Here is a 25583-nt window from a genome sequence, read left to right on the forward strand (position 1 = left end):
CCACCTTCTCTCCAGCAAAGACAGAGGATTTCATGCAGCTCAGTGATGATTATCTCTTTGCAGCACTTTAGGACTTTAGCAGGGATGCTGTCTTTTCCAGGTGCCTTGCCAAAGGCAAGGGAGTCCAGGGCCACATGAAGTTCTTCTAGGGTTGGTTCACTGTCAAGCTCCTCCAGCACAGGCAGGCACTCAATGTTGTTCAGCACTTCTTCGGTGACTACATTTTCTCTGGAATATAGCTCAGAGTAGTGCTGCACCCAGCGTTCCATCTGCTGCGCCCGATCCTGGATGACCTCGCCTGCGGCAGACTTCAGAGGGGCATTTTCTTCTGTGTTGGACCTAGGGCCAGCTTGATACCATCATATATCCCCTTGATGTTGCCCGTGTCAGCTGCTATCTGTATCTTGGAACAGAGCTGGAGCCAGTAGTCATTAGCACATCTCCTGGCAGTCTGTTGGACTTTGCTGCGAGCAGCTCGGAGGACCTGCAGGTTGCGCTCACTGGGACAGGCCTTGTATGCTGCTTGAGCTCTCCTCTTTTCCTCAATGGCTGGTGTCAACTCCTCAGAGTGGGCTTCAAACCAGTCTGCCACCTTGTGGGTCTTCTTGCTGAATATGGACAAGGTGGTGTTGTAAATTGATGTACTAAGAAGCCTGAAATATTAGAAAGTTGTAAATAAACATAAATAGCCATTGATTTTGTTAGCATGGTATGGTGTGGTCAACAGCATCTTTTGTTGAGATATGAGATCTTGTTCAGGAATAAAACTTTACAACAGATGTGATGTGATCTACCTATCAGAGTTGCTGAGAGCAAATAACATATGGTAAATTCACAACGCTACTGTGAGCCTCTGTGCCATGTGAGAATGGAGAGGCTCCAAAGGCTGAACCCAGGTTATGATACAGGTTCTAGAAACTCTCACCACTCCACAAAGTGGGATATGAGCATGTCAAAGACTATGCCAGTGGGTGGGAGAGGAATGGATAAAAGGAAATATTTCCAGAGTGTCATTGGTCTGTGGAACTGCTTGCCACAGGACATGGTGATGATGTCTGGCCTGGGTGACTTTAGGAGGGGAAAGATTTCTGGAGGAAAAGTCCATCACAGATTACAAGCCATGATGGGTATGTGCAACCTCCTGAATTTAGAAGCAGGCTACCTCAGAATGCCAGGTGCAAGGGAGGGCACCAGGATGCAGGTCTCTTGTCTTGTGTGCTCCCTGAGGCATCTGGTGGTCCACTGTGATGCAGGAGGCTGGACTGGATGGGCCTTTGGCCTGATCCAGCAGGGCTCTTCTTATGTTCTTATGGAGAGGAGACAGCTTGGTGGTTTTGTCATGGCATTGGCAGCACAGTAAATGCAAATCCATTCAGAAGTAAGCCCCATTAAGTCAAATTATTATTAATTTGATTATTTATTAATTTAATTATTAATTATTATTATTAATTTAAATTGCTACTAAGCATATTTATATGCATGCCTACTCAGAAGCTAGTCCCATTAACTTCAGTGGGGCTTAGAGCCCAATCCTATGCCTGTCTACTCAGTATAGTCAATGTTGATTTCCATTATAGTCAACTGGACTTACTCCCAAGAAAGTGAGAATAGGATTGCAGCCTTAGACCCTTTCCTATGCATGTCTACTCAGAAGTAAGTCCCATGATAGTCAATGGGGCTTACTCCCTGGCAATCCTATGCATGTGTACTCAGAAGGAAGTCCCATTGTACTCAGTGGGGCTTACTCCCAGGTAAGTGTGGACGGGATCGGGCCCTTAGGAGCAGTTCAAAAGCCCTCCTCTCAGCAGGTGGCTCCTCCAGCATCCCCTCCCCATTCAACCGCATGGCGGCTGCCTGCGCATGCGCACAGCTGAACATGGCAGAGTTGGAGCTGGGACAGCACTGCGAGGTGGAAGGCTGTGGACAGCTCGGTAAGATCCCCTGAGGGAGGAAGGAGAGGCCGTGTCGATCTTCCTATGGGAAAGATGTGAGAGGAGAGAATCCGCCAGAGGGAATGGGAAGGCTGCGGTGAGAGAAAGGGGGGGGGCGGCGACGGTTGTCGCTTTCCTGTCGGGCCGCGCCAAGAGTTCAGCCGCTGGTCAGCTGAGAACCGGAAGTGTCGACGATGCAGCCGTCATAGGAGTACGACAGGAAGAGGTAGAGTGAGTTCTGCGTTCTGCTTCCTGCCCCGAATATGGCCGCCATTCCAATCGAAACCGGAAGTGGACGCTGAACGACTCCAACTGCAGCTTTAACTCTTTGGGCCGCTCTGGTTGCTGTTGAGGGAGGATCACTGAGAAGCTGAGGGAGGGGCGGGGCTTCATGCAAGTGGGCGCGGTTTGCACCTGCAGGTTCTTGCTTAGCAGCTAATACCTTTAGCCTGGTTTATGGTTGTTATCACTGTAGGGGCAAAAGGATAAGGTAATGTAGAGCTGTTTTTTTTAAAGGGGTATGTTAGAGCTCATGCCTGCCCAGCCGCTGGGGCTATTCAGTGGTTCCCAAACTGTGGGTCGGGACCCACTGGTGGGTCACAACCTGATTTTTGGTGGGTCACCAAAGGTGGTGGAAAAATCAGATAAGCAACTGCCTCAAGCCCTGAGGCTATTCACAAATCAGGTACTGTAGCTGTTGACTGCCCCGCAAGGAGTTCGACTCCTGCAGTTTGCAAGCATGTGTAAATATAGGGAGCTAAATGTTTGAGAATCTTTTTCTGGTTATTATTACTTATAAATAAAATATTTCTTTCTAGATGTCCTTTTTCTTTAAAATCTGGTAAACCTAGGTGGGTCCCAACAGAGTGTCATTTATAAAAGTGGGTCCTGGTGCTAAAACGTTTGGGATCCACTGGTCTTTTTTTTCCATTCCCTTTTTCTGCAAAATGTACTGTATTCAGAAGTCATTTGTAAGCAACATAAAACAACAAGCAGCACAACCATGAATGAAATTAACAGAACAAAATTGGTGGCAGCCAGAGTCATTGCATGGTGTTGTTAACCAAAGGTTTAGTAGCCTGCCCTCCATCCACCCTGGAATCCATGCTCTTTAATCTTGTGAATGAACAGATAGGCAGTCATTCCCTATCCAAAACCATTCCATTCATTCATTCCCATCCTCACAGACTCTCCTCAGGGGTGATATCAATCAAGTGTGTCAAATAAAGTCTGCCTATGGAGAAGCTCTGCATCTGCAACAGCTTTTGTGGTCCCATGCATCTTTGGATGTCAAACCAATTACCTTCATGCTGAGGATACCGAGGCAAACTACTGGTCCATGTTAATTCAAAACACAATCCTCTTCATGTCTACTCAGTAGCAAGTCCTATTGTATTCAATGGGGCTTACTCCCAGGAAATTGCAGCTTTAATATGTCCTTGTTGCCAATATGGTCAGTGGTTCTCCAGGGTTTCTACAGGAGCCTCTCCCAGTCCACCCCAGAAATGCATCTGGGGCACTCTGGACCCAAAGCCTCTATTCTACCTCCCTTCTGTATTGGCACATATTGAGGGGAGAGGAATTGTTGTGATGCATTTAGTGCATTGCTGTTTGGTGATAACTGCCAGCAGAGGTGTCACTAGGATTCGCATCGCCCCATGCAGTGGGTGGGGCAACACCCCAGGTGGTGGGCGTGGTGATGTACCATCACCCCGCCACCACTGGTTTTTTGGCTGTACCTTTTGTTAGAACACAGATATTTCAATGTGGTTTGTTTCGTTGCATTCTGCATGAAATTACGCATTGATTGATATATAACATGATGGTATTATTCCTCCAAATTCAGATTTTAGTGATTTTGAAAACTTGCAGAGTCTCACACACACACAACACACACACACACCTTGTCAACTTACTAACACCTTATTGCAGCAGTTCTCAATCTTTTAGCTCTGGGACCCAGTTTTTAGAATGACAATCTGTCCAGGACCCATTGGAAGTGATGTCATGGCCAGACGTGACATCAGCAAGCAAATTAAAATAAATAATTATAAATAATTAAATTAAAATAAAAGAAATAATTAAATAAGGGGGAGCCAGCCCTGTTCCACCAAGTGAATTTTCTCTGTAGTCTGCCTGCAATAACACCCCCCAAAAAGAATCAGTGAGATTTCCAACCCTCCCCAGTGCCCAGTTTCAAGTTCTTCTATTTCAAGCATATCAAGATAAAGATCCACCTGGCTTTACAAGTGCAAAATAGAAAACATGCCCCTTATCAGTTGAAGCCTCTTTTTCTTGTCCTTTTTAGTGGGGAAGGGGGGAGAGGCTGCCTTCTGGAGCATTTGTTGTGCTCCAGGTCCATTGCATCCGGACCATTCTGGTGTCCTCACATTCCCCTTTGCCTGGCCTGACCACCAGCCAAGGCACGTCTGCCTACTTGCGAGTAAATGCGACCGTGAGGCTGCTTTGCTTTCCATAGGGCTCAATAGACTCGCAGGTGGGAGGGAGGGACATCTGTCCCGGTTGTTTTGGGGGGCTGTATTCATTGGATCAGGACCATTCTGCCGTCGTTTGATTCCTCTCAGTTTGCACTTTCCGACGGACTAAGGCAAGTTTGCCTACTCACGAGTAAACGCAGCTATGTGGCTTCGTTTCGGGCTCAATACACTTGCCGCTGGGAGAGAGGGACCTCCTTCTCGGGTGTTTTGGAGGGGCTGCATTCATTGGATCAGGGCCATTCTGGTGTCATTGGATTCCTCTCAGCCTGCCCTTTCCAACGGACTATGGAAAGTACACCTGCTTGCCAGTAAACGTGCGATACGGCTTACTTTTGCTTTCCATAGGGCTCCATGCATTTTTTTCTTTCTGGTTTTTTGGCCATAACTTTTGAAGGAAAGGAGCTATTTCGCTCTGGTTATTTGCATTGCGTTCCGCTGGACATTCCACATCCAACGGTGCATGGCATGACAGGGTAGCTCCTAAAGCCACAATTTTAGTGCATCATCCCCCCAGGGTGCACCACCCCCCCAGCGCGTCACCCGGTGCGGTCTGCACCCCCTGCACTCCTCTAGCGATGCCACTGACTGCCAGTTTTTTTTTATTTCAGACTTCTTGCCTTTTGTGTGTGATGGCTGTTCAGGAGTTTTCTGGTAAGAAACCTGCTACTGCTGTTTACATATATGCATGCATAAAAAGAGAGAGAGAGCGCCATCAGAGTTCTTGGTGTTACTATTCAACACAAGCAAAAAGAAATGGTAGCAGCTTCTAAGGGTTGCTTATTGTCTAAAATAAATTATACAGTTGAGACAAGGTGAGAGACAGAGTTTACAAACCAAGGAAGAGAAGGTAGGATTGGGAAGGGTATGGAAAATAAAGGGTCAATATGAGTCAAAATATAAATGCTCATTGTATATAATAAGAGTTTGATTTGCTTGATTTAAAATGGATCTTACCAGGTTAATTTAGCTGATATGCTTCACTGAAAAGTTAGCAAAGTCTCTTTCCCCAGTAATCCTATATTCTCAAGCTATTTCACACATTAATTTTATGTGCTATCTTTATTTTTATGGAACCATAAGTCTTCAGCACAGAAGCCGAGCTGCTCATGGTTGTTCTGAGGTTAGTTGATCATTCATAACTAGTTTGTAGCTTAAAACTCTTATACTATGTCTAGTGAGGAAGACTCCTTTGGCTCTGTTTCCAATATTTTTGTAAGCAATACTTGCTATATGCTACTTTATGCTACTCTAGATGATGGCCTTTGTACAGGTTACACATGCCAATGGGCTGCTTTTTTAGTTTACACAATCTATTCTGGGAGTGGGATCCTGTGAATACAATTCAGTGTGAATCGGTTGTTTGCAAATAAAGTCTGTAGCCATTTCTGTCATCTCTGTGGCTGAAACAGCTGCTACTAGCCAGTGGTGTCACTCAGTGGTTGCAGGCTGTACTGGGTGACACACACAGAGGCAGTAATACTGCTACTAGCCAAAAAATTTTAAATCATGGTATTTTTGATTAATACCATCATGTTGTATATCATTTGATGCATACTTTCATGCAGAATGCAGTGAAACAAACCACATTGAAATATCTCTATTCTATGAAAAGTTGTAGCCAAAAACCAGTGGGGCAGGGTGATGGTGCATCACCATGCCCATTGCCCAGAATGTTGCCCCACCCACTGCATGGGAGGAAGTCCATCATGGGGATGGCATGCTGGTCTCCCACACTGGGTGATGCAAACCCTAGTGACGCCACTGCTTCCAGCATTATGAAAATGACAGTAATCTTTCTTCTGGGAAACCCAGTTCACACTTAACTTCGTCATAGAATCCTGAATGCAGAAGGGAACGTATGGATTAATTATGGGCCAATTTGCATTCTTTCAAATACTTCCTTTAAAATGTCATGCTGGTTGTCTAGTGTTAATTTGTGGCCTGGTGACAGTTTGCAATGCACAGTCATTGCCTAGTTCAGATTTAAATATACAACCATGGTTGTATATTTAAGTTGTGTGAACTAGGCAGGAAGAATATTGGAGAACCACACACTTTCTCCTCCTTGCTCTTTCTCTTTTGCATATCAGACAAGAAGATTTAAAAACTTCCACTTTTGAACAAATCTGTAGTTGTGCAACTGCGTGAACTTTGGGTTACTTTGGTTTTGTTCAAACCACAATTAGGGAAAACAAGCAGAGTATGAACAAGCAGTTCGTATGCTACCAAAAATTGGTGTACTTTAAACCAGAAGAGCAGATTTAAATCTCTTCCTTTTGTGTATGAAAGAGAAAGAGATGGGAAAAGGAACAGAAAGTTTATTCTCATAGCAGGAAACAATGATTTCTCATTGTAACTGCATCAGGCAGTTAAATTCTGGTCTGATTTCTGTTGTCTTTTCCTCAAATTGCTTAGGTAATATTTATTACTTAGTTTGAACTATGAATGGTTTGGTTTCAGCTGTTCATCTTTTGTGTGTATCCTTTTTCCTTGTGTACAAGTTATTGATGTGCTTGAAGTTGTATACTTTACTGTGGCTTCATAGTCATGAGCAGCAATAATCTTACTTTTTTTTTTTTTTTAGATTGGCTTCTCCCCCTATTTATTCCACTAGGCTTTGCTAAAGTTATTTTTTGTAGATAATTTTAATTTACCAGTCTCTCTATAACCTTTGTATTTTGGCAACAGCATTCCTATGTAAAGATCTAAATCAAAACATAGATGGTATATTCTTAGAGTACTTTTTATTCAGAGAGACCTACTAAATTGGTGGAATGTGTGACTGAGAAAATGTCAGGTTTGAATAAAAGCTTAACATACTGTTTCCATAGCTTTATTGCCTCAAGTAAAATTCAGGGTGAGTATTTATAAGTCATAATCATTTGTACAACAAATTTATCTGCACTTTGTTTTGAATTAACCTAGGTAAATCTAAAAAGGGAGGATGTGAAACCAGATCATCACAGATATTTCTTGTGCACATACAAAAATTGTGATGGGAAAGAACTTGTACCAGTCTTATGTCCTTATTGTGAAAAGGTGTTTTGCCTAAGGTGAGCTAAGGAGTACATCTAACAATGTCATACTTATGTCCGTGTATTTGCCTGTGAGATATGTACTACATGTTTCCTCTTCTGTTCATAGGCACCGCCATCAATCAGACCATGAATGTGAGAAATTGGAAGCTCCTAAACCTCGAATGGCTGCCACCCAGCAGCTTGTTAAAGATATTGTAGGCAAGTAGAATATGACTAGTAAATAATGTTTTCTACTGCAGAGTGTTTGGGATTAAACAGAAGAATAGAGGACAATCCAAGAATGTTAAAGGGAAAAAAATATTATTTGTCTTGACAGTCCCTGCTTTTGTGATGTTCATCTACCTAACAGCCTTTCTCTGTTAAAAATAAAATAAAATGGGTGTGTGTGTGTGTGTGTGTGTGTGTGTGGAAAACATCATATACAGTGTGTTCTGCATATTTCAGCTGTGCTGAAAATCAAGCTGGATCCCTAACTTCCTATAGACAATGTCATAGCTAGTTTCCTTTGGTTTTTTTCCCTGTTGGTAAGCTTATCTTGTAGTACAGTACTCTTGATTTGTTTCCAAATGGAGAGCCTGTGTGGGAATTGATCATTCCATAATGAATTATGGTTTCCCAGCGCTAGGAAAATGTTATGGAAAGCCAGAGACCACTGTTTCCTTCACAACAACTGAGCATCATTTGTGTATCTATTACACTAAGAAACCCTTATCTGGAATTGGTGCAAATGCCAGGTTGCTACAGGCCCTGGGCAACTCTGTGAATTGCCCTATCAGTGCATTGGGTACTACCACTGCCATAGGCACTTTGTGTTTGGGGGCCATCCTGGCCTCTGGCAAGCACCCAACCTGGCCAACCCTTGATGCCACTCCTTCCTAGAAATGTCCTTGGATGCAAAGTTGCTTCTTCTTTCATATCAGAGTTTCCCTGAAAACATCTACTTCCAGTTTACTGTGCTGTCCATTCTCTGTTCCACACGTAGAATACTAGCAAGCATTAAAAACTTGAGAAGAGGATGAAACCTTTGCGTACAAGTTAAGGGAGGCCAACACATTTTCCCTGTACGCCAGTTATTGAGCATTTTGAGAACTCTTGCTGATGTTACATTGCTTTTGTAGCAAAATGGAGGGGGGAATAAGTGACTCCTGTTAAAATCAGTATATGCCATATATGTCAGAATCTAAGAAAGAAGCCACCGTGAATAAAAGATGCAGAGGAGCCAAGAACAGTGAAACAGCAGCCAAGGTGATCCTAATGAAACTGAAAATGCATGCGTGTGGCGATAAGTCTTTGCCACAGGTAGGTCACACTCACTTATTTCCTAACAGCATACACATTTGTAACTTACTGCAAAAATTACTATGTTTTAGGAGATTATAAATTGACAGGGAGTATAAGGTCAATGAACTAAATTCCCCTCTCCTCCTTTTTCTCTCTTTTATCCATCATCTGTACAAAACAAGAGTAATATGCCTTACTCTTACAAACCATAGTTCTCAAACTCCTTAGGAGTTTGAAGACCAAGGTAAGTGTGTGTGCTGGTGGGGCAAAGGAAGCAGCACCATCCAGGACTGATCAGGGCCAATTTTCATTTACCTGAGCCAGCTTCTACTTCCTGGGGGTGCTTCCTGTTTCCTGCAGCCTCTAAAAAAGTTTTTAAAAATTGGAACCCACTTCCTGCTTTGACTGGAAAATAGGAAGTGGGTTCCAGTTGTGTGTGTGTGGGTATTAATAACCCTCTCCCTTTTCTTTTTGTTGTGTTGAGTACCTCTAGTTGAAAAACACTGCACTAGAAATTGAGACTGAAGCAGTGAGTAACATTATCAAACATTTCTTTGTAGCAGTGAGAATTGGAGCCTCATTCTTTGTTTTGAATTAACGCTCAGCTTTTCATAGAAGCAAACTTACAGCCTTGTGCAGCTTTATCTGTGCAAATTAAACGTAGACCTAGGATAGAACTCCCTGAAATAGATCCATATATTCCGCCATCTGCCTACCCTGTTAATTCTGGGTTAACAGACCCAGTGGCCAAACCTATCCAACGTTCTGGCACTGATGCAGCCCCAAGGTCAGGGAATAAATATCCCATTACTTTGAGGAGGCTTCTGTGTCTGCCCCTCCACTTCAGTGTGCAGCACATACCCCATTGTCATGGCTGCATCAAGGCTGGAAAGTTCAATCAAATTGGACCCACAGATCCTTAATACTTAGTTGCTTTTAGAAACAGAAGTATGTCGCTAGGAACTTACCACATATATGACTTTTTCTGTTGTAGACAGAGAGAATCTACTTTCAAGTGTTTTTACCAAAAGGAAGCAAAGAGAAAAGTAAACCCATGTTCTTTTGTAGTACTTGGAGCATCGGCAAAGTGATAGATTTTGCAGCTTCCATAGCAAACCTTAAAAATGACAATAACAAAACCACAGCCAAGGTAAACAAGTTGAAGCAACTCTCTTTTTGGGCTAATATTTGTGTTTGTCTAGAAGTGAGTGAAATAACAGGTTTTTGTTATTACTTTTCAGAAATTAAGGCTCTGTCACACAGCATCTGGTGAAGCCCTGCCTTTGGACCAAACTCTAGCATCTTGGATAACCAAAGAAAAATACCCATTATGCAATGGTGGAAATGTTATCTTGGAATACCTTGATAATGACATTCAGTTTTTAGAAGATGCAAATTCATATCTAGAGTAATTATGTAGATGGACGTGTAATTATATTAAAATTTAAAAAAATCAGTTCATGATAAGAATTAAGCCACAGGCAATTTTCCCTCATGCTCCAAAACGTATGAGAAATTGAAAGTTAAGATGAGGGGCTTAACTTCAGTGTCAAGTAAGCAGTAAATAATGCATATTTATTTTGTTCACTTTACAATGTAGGCTGCATGTGCCTTCACTTTGTCTTATTTTATTTTTTAATTTTATTTTAAGAAATTTATACCCCGCCTTTCCCATGCAATTGCCCCAGGCGGCTTACAAAGCTTACAAAGCTTACAAAGCTTTATAATCAAGCACAAAATATCACAACAAGTAAAAAGCATCAACAAGGCATTAAAACATTAATTAGTCTTAGTCTTACCACTTAATATTAGGCTGGAAGGAATTTCAACAGTTAAAGCTTCCTCAGTCAAGAGATGTTTCTCATGAATATCTGCCTGCTGCATCTCTACATGACACACTAGGTGGCATTTTCCAAAATGCCACCTATGCGAACTTCATCAATTCCCACTACTTCTGGTGTTCCCTTTAAGGTGTGCATCATCATGTCATTGAGAACCTCCAGGAAGACATCACCATGCTATGGCACAGCATGGGAGGGTTGTGTGCAGCAGAACTAATTTTTACACTTTATACTGCCTGCTATCTTGCAGTCTGTCAGTTTTTGCCTCCCAACGTTCATCAGTTTACACACAGATCCATTTTGATTAATTAGTAGTAGGGCTCACCTTCGCTTCTCCCAGTTGGGGGCAGGACTGGCATACGTGAGTCAAGATGCTGCTGCACTAGAGGCCAATTCTGGTGAAGGCATCAACGAATGTGCTAATTAACTAATTATAGATACTTTTATATTGTCATATATATACATAAGTAGAATAAAATAATGTTTTGATAGGTCAAATGGTGGGTTGCAGTTTAGGTAGTTTGGTGTATGACACATTTGTCCATATACACAAAATAAATTTTCAGGTGCTATTTATTTTTTATTATTTCGAAAGATTTATAGATTCTTTCTCCAGTGATTCAAGGCAGCTTCCAACAGAGATTAACACACAATTTAGAAACATCTTAATAACATACCAGCAGAAATGCTCCTTGAAATGTCATCTGTGGCAAAGAGAGAAAGAAAAACCAAGCAGGGGGGGAAATGTGACCCAGCACAGCCTGAGAGGAGGACAGGGCTTCAGTGCCTTGAATAATTGGGAAGACAAGTGAATTAAAGCGATTTCTTACTCTTGTATACTGAAACCATCCCATCTCTATGTCAGGAATCCTGACTTTACTTGGGAGTAGAGCCACCCAGGAGCCAGCCCCTAGGCTGGGCAGCAGGAGGAGGAGATAGCCTATCTTAGCCCTTGCGGCTTGCAGGGGAAATGGAGCCAAAGGGCTGCCACTGGCAGAACCTCACTCCTGCTGGGAGGGCGGTAGCGAGGCCAGAGAGGACGGGCCTGAGGACTCCCTGGAGCAAGCTATGGTGAGCCACGACTGGGCACTCAGTGGTACACCTGGCCTTTTCCTGAGCCTGGTGCTGTGGGGGACCAAGCCAGTCCCTGACCTGCTGGGTGGGCCTCTGGCCAATGGCACAGTCCCTGCCAGGGGTGAGGGTGTGGGAAACAGTCCCTGCAGCCTGACTGGCAGGTAGAGTAAGAGGGAGAGGCACAGGTGAGAAGAGGGAAGGCAGGCTCAGGTGGCCAGCATTATAACTGTTACAGGGAAGAAGGGAGCTAAAGGGTGCTGGTCTCCAGCACAAAGCCCAGCCCAGCCAGGGAGGAAGGCAGAACTGGTTAAGCTACTGGCTGGAGCAGATGCTGGCTAGCCCATGAGCCAAAGCAGCTGGGGGCTTTGAGAGTCCCAGACTGTGGGGAGAAGGGCCTGGGTGATGTAACCCCCTTCCCCCACAACCCTGCTGCTGCCTCCTGCAACCCAGGGGGTTCTCTTCCTTCTTCTCCCCCCCCCCCCAGGCTTGGCACTCTACATAACAGTGATCAGATAAAGCTGTGTTTCTCAAACTGTGGATTGGGACCCACTAGGTGGGTTGTGAGCCAATTTCAGGTGGGTCCCCATTCATTTCAAAACTTTATTTTTAATATATTAGACTCGATGCTACCATGGTATGTGACTGCATTTGGGGAAATGTCACCGACCTATACTTTTAACAAGCTACTATGTATATGCTTTGAACAATGATAGTAAACAGGACCTACTCCTGGGTAGGATTGCAGCTGAGGATTATTAAAAAATTTATCCTGCTTGATTATGTCACTTGTAGTTATGACATCACTGCCGGTGGGTCCCTACAGATTCTTCATTCTAAAAAGTGGGTCCTGGTGCTAAAAGGTAGAGGAACTCGTGGTCACCTCCAGGCATTACAATGCGCGGGTGGTGTGGCAGCCTCTTGAGGACACCATCCTATGCTTAGCTACTCAGAAGTAAGTCCCATTGTCTTCAATGGGGCTTACTCTCAGGAAAGAATGCACAGGAACGAAGCCTCGTCAAGCACAAGTGCTCGATGTTCAGGCACACTTCTGCAAAGAGCATGGAGGTGCAAAGGCCGAGCATGCCACAACCCACGCGAGCTTCTGCCTGCACACAGCCCCGTCTGTGTGGGGTCAACAGCGCTGCATCGATTCCCCCTTCATCCAGAACGACGTCCCTTTTCCAGCAGCGCGCGCACGCCACGCCTTTCCATTGCAAGACACTCGCTGCCCTCGGGCCAGCCCTGACTCCACCTCTCCAGAGCAGCAGGACACGCCAGAGCCAATGACAGGCAGGCAGGCAGATGGCGCGAGCGCGCGGCTCCCTCTGTGCCTGCGGGCGCGATAACGGCAACAGCGTGACAGCAGCGAGAGTGCAAAAAGCTCAGTCCCCGTGGAGACTGCGCAGTAGGTCCGTTGATGTCGTCAAGAGGCGGATGCGGCGCTGGAGATACAGTGTAGCCAGAGCGCCTGGACGTCCTGACGGTAAGCCCCGGGCCGCAGGAGGGGGGGTGCGCCTGCAGGCACTTCATAGGCTTTGCTCCAGCTCCGGTGCGGCTGTTCTTTGCCCTTGCCTGCCAGTCCAGTGCCTCTGCCTCCCTCCCTCTTGGCTGGCCACGCTCAGGTGAGCACGCACCTTGCCCATGCCCAGGGGGCACTTCCTTAGGGTTAGTTCCAGGGCTGCCTCTGGCTCAGATCTCAGGCCCCTTGAATGCCAGTCTCAGGGGCGAGCCCTGGACTGAAAGAGCCTCGGTTGGTTGCAAGCAGCACAGTCCCTGTGCATTCCCACCACCTGTGCCAACCCCAAAAGCATTGGCGCATCCTAAGGACAAGGTCGCAACAGTGGCACCCTGGGACATACGTAAAAAAATATACAATCAACCCAAAACTGGTGGGACCACAACATTGGAAAGGTTGTTGAAGATGAGAATGCCAAAATATATGGAATTTCCAGACTAACATCGATCACATAATACACCGGACATAACTGCAGTTATATACTGTAACTGTACATAACTGTAGTTGCACCAAGATGCAAGTCTCTTGCTGTCTTATGTGCTCCCTGAGGCATGTCATGGGCCACTGTGAGATACAGGAAGCTAGACTAGATGGACCTTTGGTCTGATCCAGTGAGGCTCTTCTGATGATCTTATATTCAGCTGACAAGATTGCAGGTTGCACCAGGTTGCAGGTCTTTTGTTGTATTCAGTGCTTCCTGAAGCATGTAGTGTGCCTGTGAGTGTAGTCATTCCTGTGAGATACAGGAAGCTGGACTAGTTAGGCCTTTGACCAGATCCAGCAGGGATGTTCTTATGAGAAGAAAGGAAAACAATTCAAAAGAATCGATGTAGCAATACCAGGTAACAGGAAAACAAATTGGAAAAAAGAATAACAAAATCAAAGATTTACAAATAGGAATTGAAAGGTTGTAGCAGAAGAAGACCAGAGTAATCCCAGTGGTGATTAGTACCCTCGTCGCAATTCCAAAACATCTTGAAGAGCATCTGATGGCATAGGGGCCCCAGAAATTACCATCCACCAACTACAAAAAGCAGCTTTGTGGGGACCAGCTTGAGGACAATATTTATAACAGCGAAATAGGATAAAAGTCAGGCATCCCATGTCCTGGGGAAGGACTTATATCTGGGTAAAACAAACCAGTTGATAACACCTGTCTGTGTGAAAATCTCATAATGATCTTATAGTAGCATAGCACATATATAAGAATTCAATCACAAAAGCAATCAAGCTTTGTATAGTGAATATCTGTGAAGGACCCCTGAGACTATACATTTTTGAACACAAACATACTTACATATATACATACAATTTTGAATATCACGTGTGTAGAAGTAGAGGAGGGGTGCAAGAATATATTAAGTGCCCTGATGCTCCCTGTCATACTGCACATAGAACTCATTATTGCTATTGACATGTTAATGCAGGGGTGTCAAACATAAGGCCCCGGGACCTGGATGCAGCCCCCAGAAGCTTTTTATCTGGCCCTCAGGCTCTCAGCTGCTGAGGTGTTACAGCCGTAATGGCAGCCCACATGATAATTGGGCTTTCCCAAATCTTGAAATATGATCAAGATTTGCGTACTTTCTCTTCTGTAATTAGCAGTTAATGAGTTTCTATATGAGAACAGGGTCTGATTTCTGGCCATTAGCTGCTTAATGATGTCACTTTCTGCTTAATGACATCACTTCCAGCCCTCAGCTGGAGCCCTGAATGCTAACTTCAGCCCTCTGTATGAAACGAGTTTGACGCCCCTGTGTTAATGGGTTTGGGGTGGGGGAGACAGATTTTCCTAGAAGCAGAGTATTGCTGTTGAGTGAAACTATTGATAGGAAAATGAAACATCCACACAACAGATGTGCTGGATCCTCCACAGTAAATGAATAAGGGCTGTTAATGGGTAGCACCATAAACTGATTACCTGGACCTTTTGAAAGCTCTGGTAGACTTACTTCTGAGCATGAGGGCTGCACTTTTGGAGCTCATGGGTAAGAACTACTCATAGTCTCATTATTCATGAGTGCATTTATCGTGGATTGTGTTCAGGGTGTATGTGCTCTACAAAGGGTGCAATCCTCTAACACTTCTCTCTTATAGAAATATTGAATATAATGGGATTTACTTCTCAATAAATGTGTATGTCTTCTCAACAACTGAAAATGATGTTAAAAAACAAACAGATCTGTTTAAGAAGCTTACCATCTAGTATTCTACAAGAAAGCCCACCTTTTTTTAAACCCCACTCCAAGTTTTCCCCCTTCTTGCTTACTTTTATAAATATAGCCTGACACCTAGTATCATATCTTATCACAAGACAGGCCAGTTTCAAGTGTATGGACAGGAATATTTCTCTTGTCACAGTTACAGCAGTACATATTTGTTCTGTCCTGCAGTGTGCAGGTTGGGAAAGATGGGAAATAGAGAAGTCAGTTTGTAACCCAGGATTACACATTGTGCTGGATTGAGGAAAGGCAAATTGCAGCACATCTTTTCCTCCACCATTGCAAATCCATCATCACTGTACATAAGCCTTGTCAGTCTCCTTATCTGAGCTGCCATCTTAATTGCATTTGTATCTCTTTGGGGAGAAGAGTGTTCAGAGGTTTTTTTGTACTCGGTGCTTTTCATCTGTACAAAACCTCTGCAAAAGAAGGTGGAAAACCAAATATTGGAACCACTGAATTCTGAGCAAATTTGCTTAGGAGAGTACTTTTCTGGAATTCTGTTTCTGACTGATAACGAAATTTACTAGTTCTGATTTAATAAGAAGCCTAAACATTTCTGTGATTATATAAAGTTGTTAAATAGTGTGTATCTGTACACCATTTGGATCTTTTTATAGATAGATATAGCTAACAAAATAATAATATTAACACAGCACTGATTCTGTGCATGTGTACTCAAAAGTAAGTTTGACTGTCTCAGGGAAACTTACTCCCAAGTGCAGAAGAGTGCCTACTCCTGGGGGAACTTACTCCCAAGAGTGCAACCTTGATTCAAACTTCTGAGAAAAACTCATATTGAACAATTAAAACATTAAAATTTAATATGTCATCAAGGGTATCAGTAAGGCAACATAGTAAGTATTTTCTGGAATGGACTCTGTATGGAGAACTGAATGGTAGTTTACAATTGCCTATCATGTCAGCATGTGTATAAAAGCTGAGCCAGAACACAGCAAATTCTTTTGAAGTTAAGAATATAAGAACATAAGAACAGCCCCACTGGATCAGGCCATAGGCCCATCTAGTCCAGCTTCCTGTATCTCACAGCGGCCCACCAAATGCCCCAGGGAGCACACCAGATAACAAGAGATCTCATCCTGGTGCCCTCCCTTGCATCTGGCATTCTGACATAACCCATTTCTAAAATCAGGAGGTTGCGCATACACATCATGGCTTGTAACCCATAATGGATTTTTCCTCCAGAAACTTGTCCAATCCCCTTTTAAAGGCGTCTAGGCTAGACGCCAGCACCACATCCTGTGGCAAGGAATTCAACAGACCGACCACACGCTGAGTAAAGAAATATTTTCTTTTGTATGTCCTAACCCGCCCAACACTCAATTTTAGTGGATGTCCCCTGGTTCTGGTATTATGTGAGAGTGTAAAGAGCATCTCCCTATCCACTCTGTCCATCCCCTGCATAATTTTGTATGTCTCAATCATGTCCCCCCTCAGGCGTCTCTTTTCTAGGCTGAAGAGGCCCAAACGCCATAGCCTTTCCTCATAAGGAAGGTGCCCCAGCCTCGTAATCATCTTAGTCGCTCTCTTTTGCACCTTTTCCATTTCCATATAGGGAGTATTTAGGCACATTTTAATTCTTTTTATTACAACATCACAGTCATACAGTATTTATGATCTTTTAACATGTGTACATTGTGAAGTATGTACTCTTTATCTAGGGAAAGATGGCTGATCCTTGGCAAGAATGCATGGACTATGCAGTTACTTTGGCAAGAAAAGCTGGAGAAGTATGTAGTCCTAGTTTGTTTTATATCCTTTTTTAATTTATTAAGCATGTTATTTATTCTGAAACCTCCTATATGTCATCTAGGAGAGCTTCATTTGCAGATCTGTCTATTTTGACAGGGTTCTATATTACTGGTACAAAGCATTTAAGCATGCTATTTGAATCAAGGTTATTTCAACTATATTTAAAAAGAAACAGAATTATGTTTTTAGCCATCTGTATTATGGGCCCAGTCTTATTCAACATTCCAGGACTGATGCAGCTGTGCCAATGGAACATGCATTACATCCTGCTTTGGGGTGGCAGTCATGGAGATCTCCTCAACATAAGAGAATATTTGTTCCCTTACCTTGGGGCTGCATTGCGGCTGCATCAGCTCTGGACAGTGGGATAAGATTGGGCCCTATGGAATGTTTTAAGGTGACTATGGTGCCATTCAGATGAGATGTTATGAACACCTATCCTCCATAGTCCTACCTGTCCTGTTTTCTAAGTGTAGACATGGCTAAGTAGTAAGAAGTGCTGGGAACTTACAAAGCAAGTAAGGAAGCCAGATGCAGTTTAAAAGATAAAATTAAGGGTAAAGTTAGTAAGACGTGGTCAACTTTGTAAGTAATCTCAGAAGGTTTTCATATACAGAATGTATACTGGCCTACTTTATTAATGGTTTTTCAAATTTTCTTCACAGGTCATCCGGGAGGCATTGACAAAGGACATAGCTATTATGACTAAAAGCTCTCCATCTGATCTTGTGACGGTTACTGATCAAAAAGTGGAAAACATGCTTATTTCCTCTATAACAGAAAAATATCCTTCTCATAGGTATGGCATATTTTAGAATTTATGCTTTTTGGCATTGAGGAGAGACATCTTCAAGCCCACTGTGAAGCCATGGTGGAAATCAAGTACAAAGCGCCAGTACATTAAAGGATGTTGTTCTCATTTTGTGTCAAGGCTTTTTCCCCCTCAGTGTTCCAATATCCTAGCTCAATGACAGCCCAATCCTATCCCTGGTGGAACTGCCAGGTGCAACGGCACCAAAATGGTGACCACTGTATCCTGCAGCCCCGCAGAGGCCCTTCACCCAAGAAAGCGCACAGGCCCTGCAATGGGTTTACACGAGTCTGTGCCAGTGGTTTTGCTTTTCAGGTCAACTTTTCAGCCCAACATGGGAGATAGGGTCTCCCTATCTCCACACTCCCCCCTGCAATATTTACTGTTGCAGCCCCTCCCTTGGCCAGTGCTCAGTGGTGATGCACAGGACAAATCTCCATTTAATATATTCCAGGTTCAGGAACCACAGAAGATTCAGTAATGGCTAGTTTCAGACAAAACCATAGTTTCTTTTCGCATCTGAACCTTAACCTGTCCACAGATAGTAGTTTGATTATCTATGGTTTCAGGTAATACCTGAATTCACAGACCATTGACAAACCACACATCTGGCTGTTGCTCTGTCTCAAATGTGCTACTGTACCCCAGGCAGAGAATTGAACTTATGAAGCTGGGTTCCAAGCGGAAGGGAAACAGAAGGCTGCTCTAATCAACAGTTTATGTGTTGTCAGTGGTTGGCAACCTTCAGTCTCGAAAGACTATGGTATAAGCCTACAGCACCTGGTATTCCCAGGCGGTCTCCCATCCAAGTACTAACCAGGCCTGATCCTGCTTAGCTTCCAAGATCAGACAAGATCAGGCATGTGCAGGGTAACAGTTGCATTGTCAAGCTCTAACTATGGTATGAATTCTTAATTATGGGTAGCACAAACCATGGGTTCACACTGTATCTGAACCCAGCCAATGTCCTGAGAGGATCCAGCTTGGGATACTGAATTATATCAGTTGTGTGAAGTTGCTAACTTTTTTAAGTTAGCAAGTTTTTCTGAGTTACAGTGATTATGAATTATTATAAATTGGAGACTAGCTCAAAAAATCTGCATTGTTCTGCTATACAGAGGCTTTTAATATATTTTTTAAAAATATTTTTTTACCTAGTTTTATTGGAGAAGAATCTGTTGCAGCTGGTGCAGGAAGTACCTTGTCAGATAATCCCACTTGGATTATTGACCCAATTGATGGAACTACTAATTTTGTACATAGGTATGTATCTTCTCCTTGTTTGGATTCATATCTGAATGTTTTGTTTCTCTGAAATTAAAGCAAGATTTTCCAAGCTATGTTGTAAATTTTCTGTCTTTTACTAGCCTAGGAGTAGTTTCCAAAGATGTATTTCTCTACTCTCCACTTAGGCAATTCTTATGCAATCACTCCTTATCATTTTAAATTATGCCTCTGAGTTTACTGGTGCAATATGCTTGTTTTTTGTTTTGCTTTCAAGGTTTCCCTTTGTGGCAGTTTCAATTGGCTTTGTTGTGAAGAAAGAGGTAACTTCCAGTTTCATTTTTATATTCATTTATAAAGCAAAATACTTTCATCACACCTTCTTTCCAGAATGTTGCCTTGTGTATTTATTTATAAAACTAAAACATTGTATTTTCCTGGTGGCAGATGGAATTTGGAATTGTCTATAGTTGTGTAGAAGATAAAATGTACACAGGAAGGAAAGGAAAGGGGGCATTTTGCAATGGGCAAAAGCTTCAAGTGTCAAAGCAGCAAGGTAAGGCTTCTTCTGCATTTATATAGTATTATAGTAAGTTAACCGCTTCCTGTTAACCTCATTCAAGTGTTTTTAAGTGGTCAGGCTGCCGACAGACTTATAAACCTGTAGGCTTACAGTGACCTGTGTAAGGAAGAATATTTTTCATCTAGTAAACCTTTAAATCATATTAATGAGCACATGGGAGGGCACATGGGGGACATGGAGGAGGGGTTCCCTGTGTCTGTGGTCTCTGTATCTGTGTGTGTGTGGGGGGTGTCCTTGGAATGAATTCCCTACAGATATGGAGGCATGCCTGTACTTCTTAAATGAAAAATGTTAAACATTCATTATTGGTTTTGTTTCCTTTGAACAACAGTGACTGAATATAAATTATTGTTACAGGTACAATTGATAACCTCTTTTTATGTACTTTTCAGATATTACAAAAGCACTCTTAGTGACAGAGCTGGGATCTAACCGGGATCCAGAGGTTTTAAATACTGTTCTTTCTAACATGCGGAAACTTCTCAACATTCCTATCCATGGGTATGTCACCTTCTTGTTCGTCTTTCATTTGTTTCATTCTTGGTAGTGTCCTTGTCAAGTGCCTCTCTGCAAATAGATCTAGCCCATAAACCCAGTGAGATTATTCCCAGGTCCTAAGAAAGGACACCATTCTCTTTACCCCCAATGTTGGCCTTCCATTAAACAAGCTGTTTGCAGAAGGAAGGGAGTTTTTCCCACCTGGAAAGATCAAAAAGCAAGCACCAGAAAGGGGAAAGAAGAATGTTTACTGGTTCTTGGGTTACAAAGAACTGTGTGGCTTCTTCAAGGCATGGGCAATAATGCAGGAGCAAGAAGAGAAGTACAAGCGATAGGAATTGGGAAATAAGCAGTGGAGGGAAAGGTATGACTGGAATGGACGTTATTGCAGAGGGGCCTGTGCAATAGTGCAGTTATTTGCTCACAAATGACAGTGTGAGGCCTACGTGTTAAAATGGTGTGTTTTACACCATAAGTTACAGAGCAGTCCTACACATGGCTATTCATAAGCAAGTCTTGCTGTGTTCAGTGGTACTTTTTCCCAAGTAAGTGTGTATAGGATCTCAGCCTTACAGCCTAATCCTAACTTGCACTGGAATAGGCAGGCCAACTGTCCTGCACCATATCCAATGCAAGTTAGGAGGTAGAAGGAGCACATCTCAAAGTAAGGGGACATGTCCCCTTACCCTGAGTAATGCCCCAGCCACTATAATGGGGCTACTCAGATCTGCACCAGTGATATCACTGGCACAGTTCCAAGCAGCCCAGTGTAATGCCAGGCTTCTCGGGAGAGGAGTTAGGATCCTGCTGAAGTGCCAGAGGCTGGTTCCGTCCACCTCCTGGACCTGGTCTGTCCACTGTCCCACCCTCCCCCTGCCTGGAAACATCTTCCTTCTGCCCTCCCCAAACCCTGTGCCAGCCTCCCCAGGCCAGCACAACCTTAACTGCTCAGGCTGGCATGGAGTATGGATGTGGCCTCTGCGGGCCAGCGCATATCCTTGTGCTAGTCCAGCTGACTCTCCTGGAAGTGCAAACAAGCCTTATGGTACATTTGTGACAATCCTGCGTCGGTGCAAGGGACTTGCACTGGCTGAAGAGCAACTCAGGATTGTGCTCTTAGACCGCAGTCCTAACTTGTGCTGGAGACAGGGAGGCCAGCGTGCCTATGCTGTATCCAGTGCAAGTTTCAAGCAGTCAGAGGCTCAGCCAAGGGCAAGAGGAAACTTTTCCCCTTACCCTGGGGAGAGCCACTGCAGTCCCAATGGGGCTACTCAGACCCATGCCACCTCCAGGGGTGGTGCAAATCTGAGCAGCCCAGGACTGCCCTCTGCTGCCTGGGAACAGTGTCAGGATCCAGCATAACTGTCAGGTCCTGGACCTGTGTCCCGCTCCCTGCTCACCTCCCTGGGAACACCTCCCTCCCACTTTCTCCCCATGCCCCCCAGACCTCTGTATTGGCCAACACGACTTGCCCTATCCTCAGGGCCCAGGGCTCTTCTGTCTCCCAGAGAAGTGGCACAAAAGTGTTTCACAGCACTTTTGTGACACTCCTGGGCCAGCACAAGGGACTTGCATCGGTCCAAGTCTCCCTTAGGGCGCAATTCTATCCTGCAGGCAAGCCAAGAGGCTTGCGCTGTATCCAGTGCAGGATAGTGACCAGAAGCAGCTTAGCCAGAGGCAAGGGAAAACTTTTCCCCTGACCCTGGGTGAGGGCCACTGGCCCCTATAGGTCTCCTCAGACTTGCTCCACTTCTGGAGGTGGCACAAGTCCGAGGAGAGTGGAGCGGCTTGAAGCCGCTCCGTTCTCCACAGGAACAGGAGTTGGGATCCGGCATAACTGGATAATACAGGGTGATAATACAGGGTGACTCATAATGGTCTCTGGGAATTTGGTGAACCATAACACCATAATAGTAAGGGATACAGAAACAGAGCACATGGTGATAGAAAGAGAAAGTCTCCATTTTTTGTATGCTTGCACACGAGGGAATCAGTGCTTCCTTGGCTGTTTGGGGGAGTTCCTGTCAATCAGGATGGCATCAGGCATAGGGAAGGCTTACTGTGTTTTGGAGTACGTATGTGAAAAAGAGTCCTTTGGCATAGTTCAATAGCACTTGTTTGCTCGATTTCCCCTGGTTACTTTTTAAGGACAAAGTGTTTGTACTGTCCCATCCCAAGATTTAATGGAAGTGAAACACATTACCATGGCTGTCACTCAGGTGGACCAGGCAATGCTGGCATGAGTTTAAGCTGAATTACAGGATTGACATTTGCCATGTCACAAAGGGACACATCTAGCATTTATAAGGTCTGTAAAAAACTTTGAACATTTCTCTATCCATTACCATTAACTACGTTACCATATCCCTTTCCGTTACAATAAAATCCCATGCACTAAAATTCCAGAGACCGTTATGACTCACCCTGTAAGATAGCCATTGGCTGAGCTTTTCTGGGGAGAGTATTCCATAAACATAAGGAATGTATTCCATGAACCTTAAACATGCCATAACTGAGCCTGTCATTCACCACCTCACTTCAAGTGACAGTGGGGGGCATCTGGAAGAGGGCCTCCCATGCCCTTCTAAGTCCAGAAACAGGTTGATGGAGTGGTACCCCAGTTCCAAACCATGAAGGACTTTAAAGGTATATGCTAGATCCTTAAGTTGTTCCCAGAAATAGATGAAAAACTAGTTAAGCTGCTTGAGTAGTGGTGAGAGACGGTCCCTACAATGGATTACGCTTAGCAATCCTGGGACTGCCCTGTGGTTTCCAGACAGCCTTCTGTGGCAGTCTCACTTAACTCAGCATGTTAGTTTGATCTTAGTCAGAGGTTCTCAAACTCCTTGGGAGTCTGAGAACTGAGGTAAGTGTGTGTGGGGGGAGGAGCAAAGGCAGCGAAATGATTCCCAGGATCACACTGCTACCAGGGACGGAAGAGTTTTTTTTTTACTGACCTGCAGACAGCCCTAGAGTCCTGGGGGGACCCAGGGAATCCTCTTCAGGGCTCCCTGCACCTCCAAACATCTAAAAATAAAAAAATTGGCACTTTCACAATGAAAACTGGAAGAGCTCGGTTTTTGTTAATGTTAGATGTTTGGAGGTGTGGGAAGCCCTGTGGAGGTCTTCCCAGGTTCCTGGTCTTCCCAGTACGCCAGTGCTGGCTGCAGGTAAACCTTTCCTGTCCCCAGCAGCAATGCAATCCTGGGGTTTGCATTGCTGCCGTCCCTCTTTCCCCATCCCTTAAGGGGCCAGAGACTGGGCTTCTCAGGCTGGGGCATCATGACACTCCAGTTTGAGAACCCCTGGTCCAAGAGTAATCAGAGCATGGGTAACTGTGGCTAGGCTGTACCTATTCTGGAAGTATCTTAGCTGGCACATACTAACATAAGACTATAAATTATTTATCTCTGTTCAACCATCTGCATTCTCTGTTTTAGGATTAGAGCGGTTGGGACAGCAGCTGTGAACATGTGCCTGGTGGCAACAGGAGGAGCAGATGCCTACTATGAGATGGGGATTCATTGCTGGGATATGGCAGGGGCTGGAATAATCATTATTGAAGCTGGTGGAGTGTTGCTAGATGTCTCAGGTAAAGTTTGTCACAAATGCTACCCTAGTTTTCAAGATTTTCAAAAGTCAATATTCCTCACATGAGTGTCTCCGGAGCTTTCTTTCCAACTGTATGATAGGACATGCCCACCATGTTTTGAAAACTACAGCTAAGATGCTGCAATCTTACTCTAAAAACATCCAGTCAGATCTCAGGCTACAAACCAATCATTCCCTTTTCTTTTTTTACCTCCTAGGGGGACCGTTTGATTTGATGTCAAGACGGATAATTGCTGCAAATAGCCAAGCTCTAGCAAAGCGGATAGCCAAAGAGCTGCAGATCATTCCTCTTCAAAGGGATGATGCGGAAAATTAAATGTTGCACTCGGCCTATCTTTGTAATTGACAATTGCTGTCAGTTGGTCTTCATACTTAAAAATAGTTCTTCATGTGAAACACATACTTTACTTTTGAGTAGTGTTTCAGGAAAGTATCAGTGTGGTGATGAATGTCCTGATATTTCAAATCCTGCTGCTTAAATCCTTCCCACTCCAACTTTTCTGAAAATGGCATATAAACATTTGGAAAGTGGTTCTTAAATGTTTCTTTTTTCTGTCTCTGACAATAAAATATCTGCAGTAGGGATAACTCATTGAGATTTAGGATATGGTATGTGCTGTATTGTGTTATAGTACATCTGTAATGTAATGATGATTAAGGATCTTAATGATGATTAAGGATCGTTTCAGTACAAGGCAGTCAACTCACAGCTACGCTGAGTGTAATAAATGATTCTCTCCACATTCTGGTGTAATGTTGCTGCAAAGGATTATACGGTAAAGAAGAAATCCATGGGGGAGTAGTTGAATGAAACAACATTATCTGAACTGGAAAGCAGGGCCCCAAATAATTCTCCAAGGAGGAGGAACATGGTTTTATAATTCAGAGCTCTACAGATGAAACCAAGACTCTATAAACTGAGGCCCAGATTAGATGCTGTCTTGGCAAACACTTGGTCACAAGCCCATGTTGTCAATACAACAGGAAGGGAAGAAGCACTTGGCAGGGAGGGATCATCTGGCAGGTGGGAGAAGTGCTTAATTCCTTCTGTGTCCACTGATTCTTCTCTACAAAGGTTCCCCATGCCATTTTCCCCATGCCTGGCTGCAAACACAGCCAGTTTTGGAGTCCCAGGTGGGGACAACTTTTTAAAAACACTGGGTTAATTTCCCAGGGAACATCAGCCGGCATTTACAGAATTAATCAGTCTCTTGTCCCTGCCAGTTCTCCCATGCAAATAGCATCACGATGGAAAAATGGTCCAGCCGTTGGATGTTTCTCTCACAACATCTAGTTCTGCCCATGTTTCCACTGTTTGCCCCAAGTTATGCAAGTGGATTTTGCATGATATGTCATGTAAAGGCTCTTGTTGAACCTGGCCTGCTAAGTCTCCTTGTTCACCAGGGATGTAGTAGATGTAACATTGATGCTAAAAGGCACAGTCTGGTTAACTGCTGTGCCAGTGCACACTGTTTTCAAAGTCCTTAACTACTCACTTAACTGGTAGAATCAAGCATATGCTGAAATCAGTGGGACTTGGGACCACATTTTATTTATTTATTTATTTATTTATTTATTTTATTTTGGAGATTTTTTTTATCCAGAGGTTCCCAAGTGGGCTCCCATAAATCAAAGCATACAATACAGTAATAAAAAACATCAAGTCATACATAAAAAAAAT

At 43.8% G+C, this 25583-nt stretch overlaps 2 protein-coding genes across 4 annotated transcripts; both read left to right on the top strand.

Moving 5' to 3' along the window:
- Positions 1-1874: 1874 nt before the first annotated feature.
- Positions 1875-10218, top strand: ZFAND1 (zinc finger AN1-type containing 1). Of its 2 annotated transcripts, none has more exons than XM_066625161.1 (8): positions 1875-1931; positions 5038-5080; positions 5510-5549; positions 7355-7482; positions 7574-7665; positions 8645-8766; positions 9743-9898; positions 9990-10218. In XM_066625161.1, exons 1-8 carry the CDS (start codon positions 1877-1879, stop codon positions 10158-10160), a joined length of 807 nt encoding a protein of 268 aa, XP_066481258.1. In that variant the 5' UTR covers positions 1875-1876; the 3' UTR covers positions 10161-10218. The 2 variants fall into 2 exon arrangements, with proteins under 2 accessions (XP_066481258.1, XP_066481259.1); XM_066625162.1 differs by lacking the exon at positions 1875-1931 and adding an exon at positions 2013-2157.
- A 2811-nt stretch (positions 10219-13029) lies between these two features.
- Positions 13030-24645, top strand: IMPA1 (inositol monophosphatase 1). 2 transcript variants are annotated; one of them, XM_066623915.1, is made up of 9 exons: positions 13030-13146; positions 17084-17152; positions 17840-17973; positions 19144-19248; positions 19487-19532; positions 19657-19765; positions 20185-20293; positions 23731-23882; positions 24100-24645. In XM_066623915.1, the coding sequence occupies exons 2-9, from the start codon at positions 17090-17092 to the stop codon at positions 24216-24218; spliced, it is 837 nt and encodes a 278-aa protein (XP_066480012.1). In that variant the 5' UTR covers positions 13030-13146; positions 17084-17089; the 3' UTR covers positions 24219-24645. The 2 variants fall into 2 exon arrangements, with proteins under 2 accessions (XP_066480012.1, XP_066480013.1); XM_066623916.1 differs by lacking the exon at positions 13030-13146 and adding an exon at positions 13154-13285.
- Positions 24646-25583: the final 938 nt, after the last annotated feature.

This window comes from Tiliqua scincoides, chromosome 4 (genome assembly GCF_035046505.1).
Source record: "Tiliqua scincoides isolate rTilSci1 chromosome 4, rTilSci1.hap2, whole genome shotgun sequence".
In the NCBI taxonomy this organism is placed as follows: domain Eukaryota; kingdom Metazoa; phylum Chordata; class Lepidosauria; order Squamata; family Scincidae; genus Tiliqua; species Tiliqua scincoides.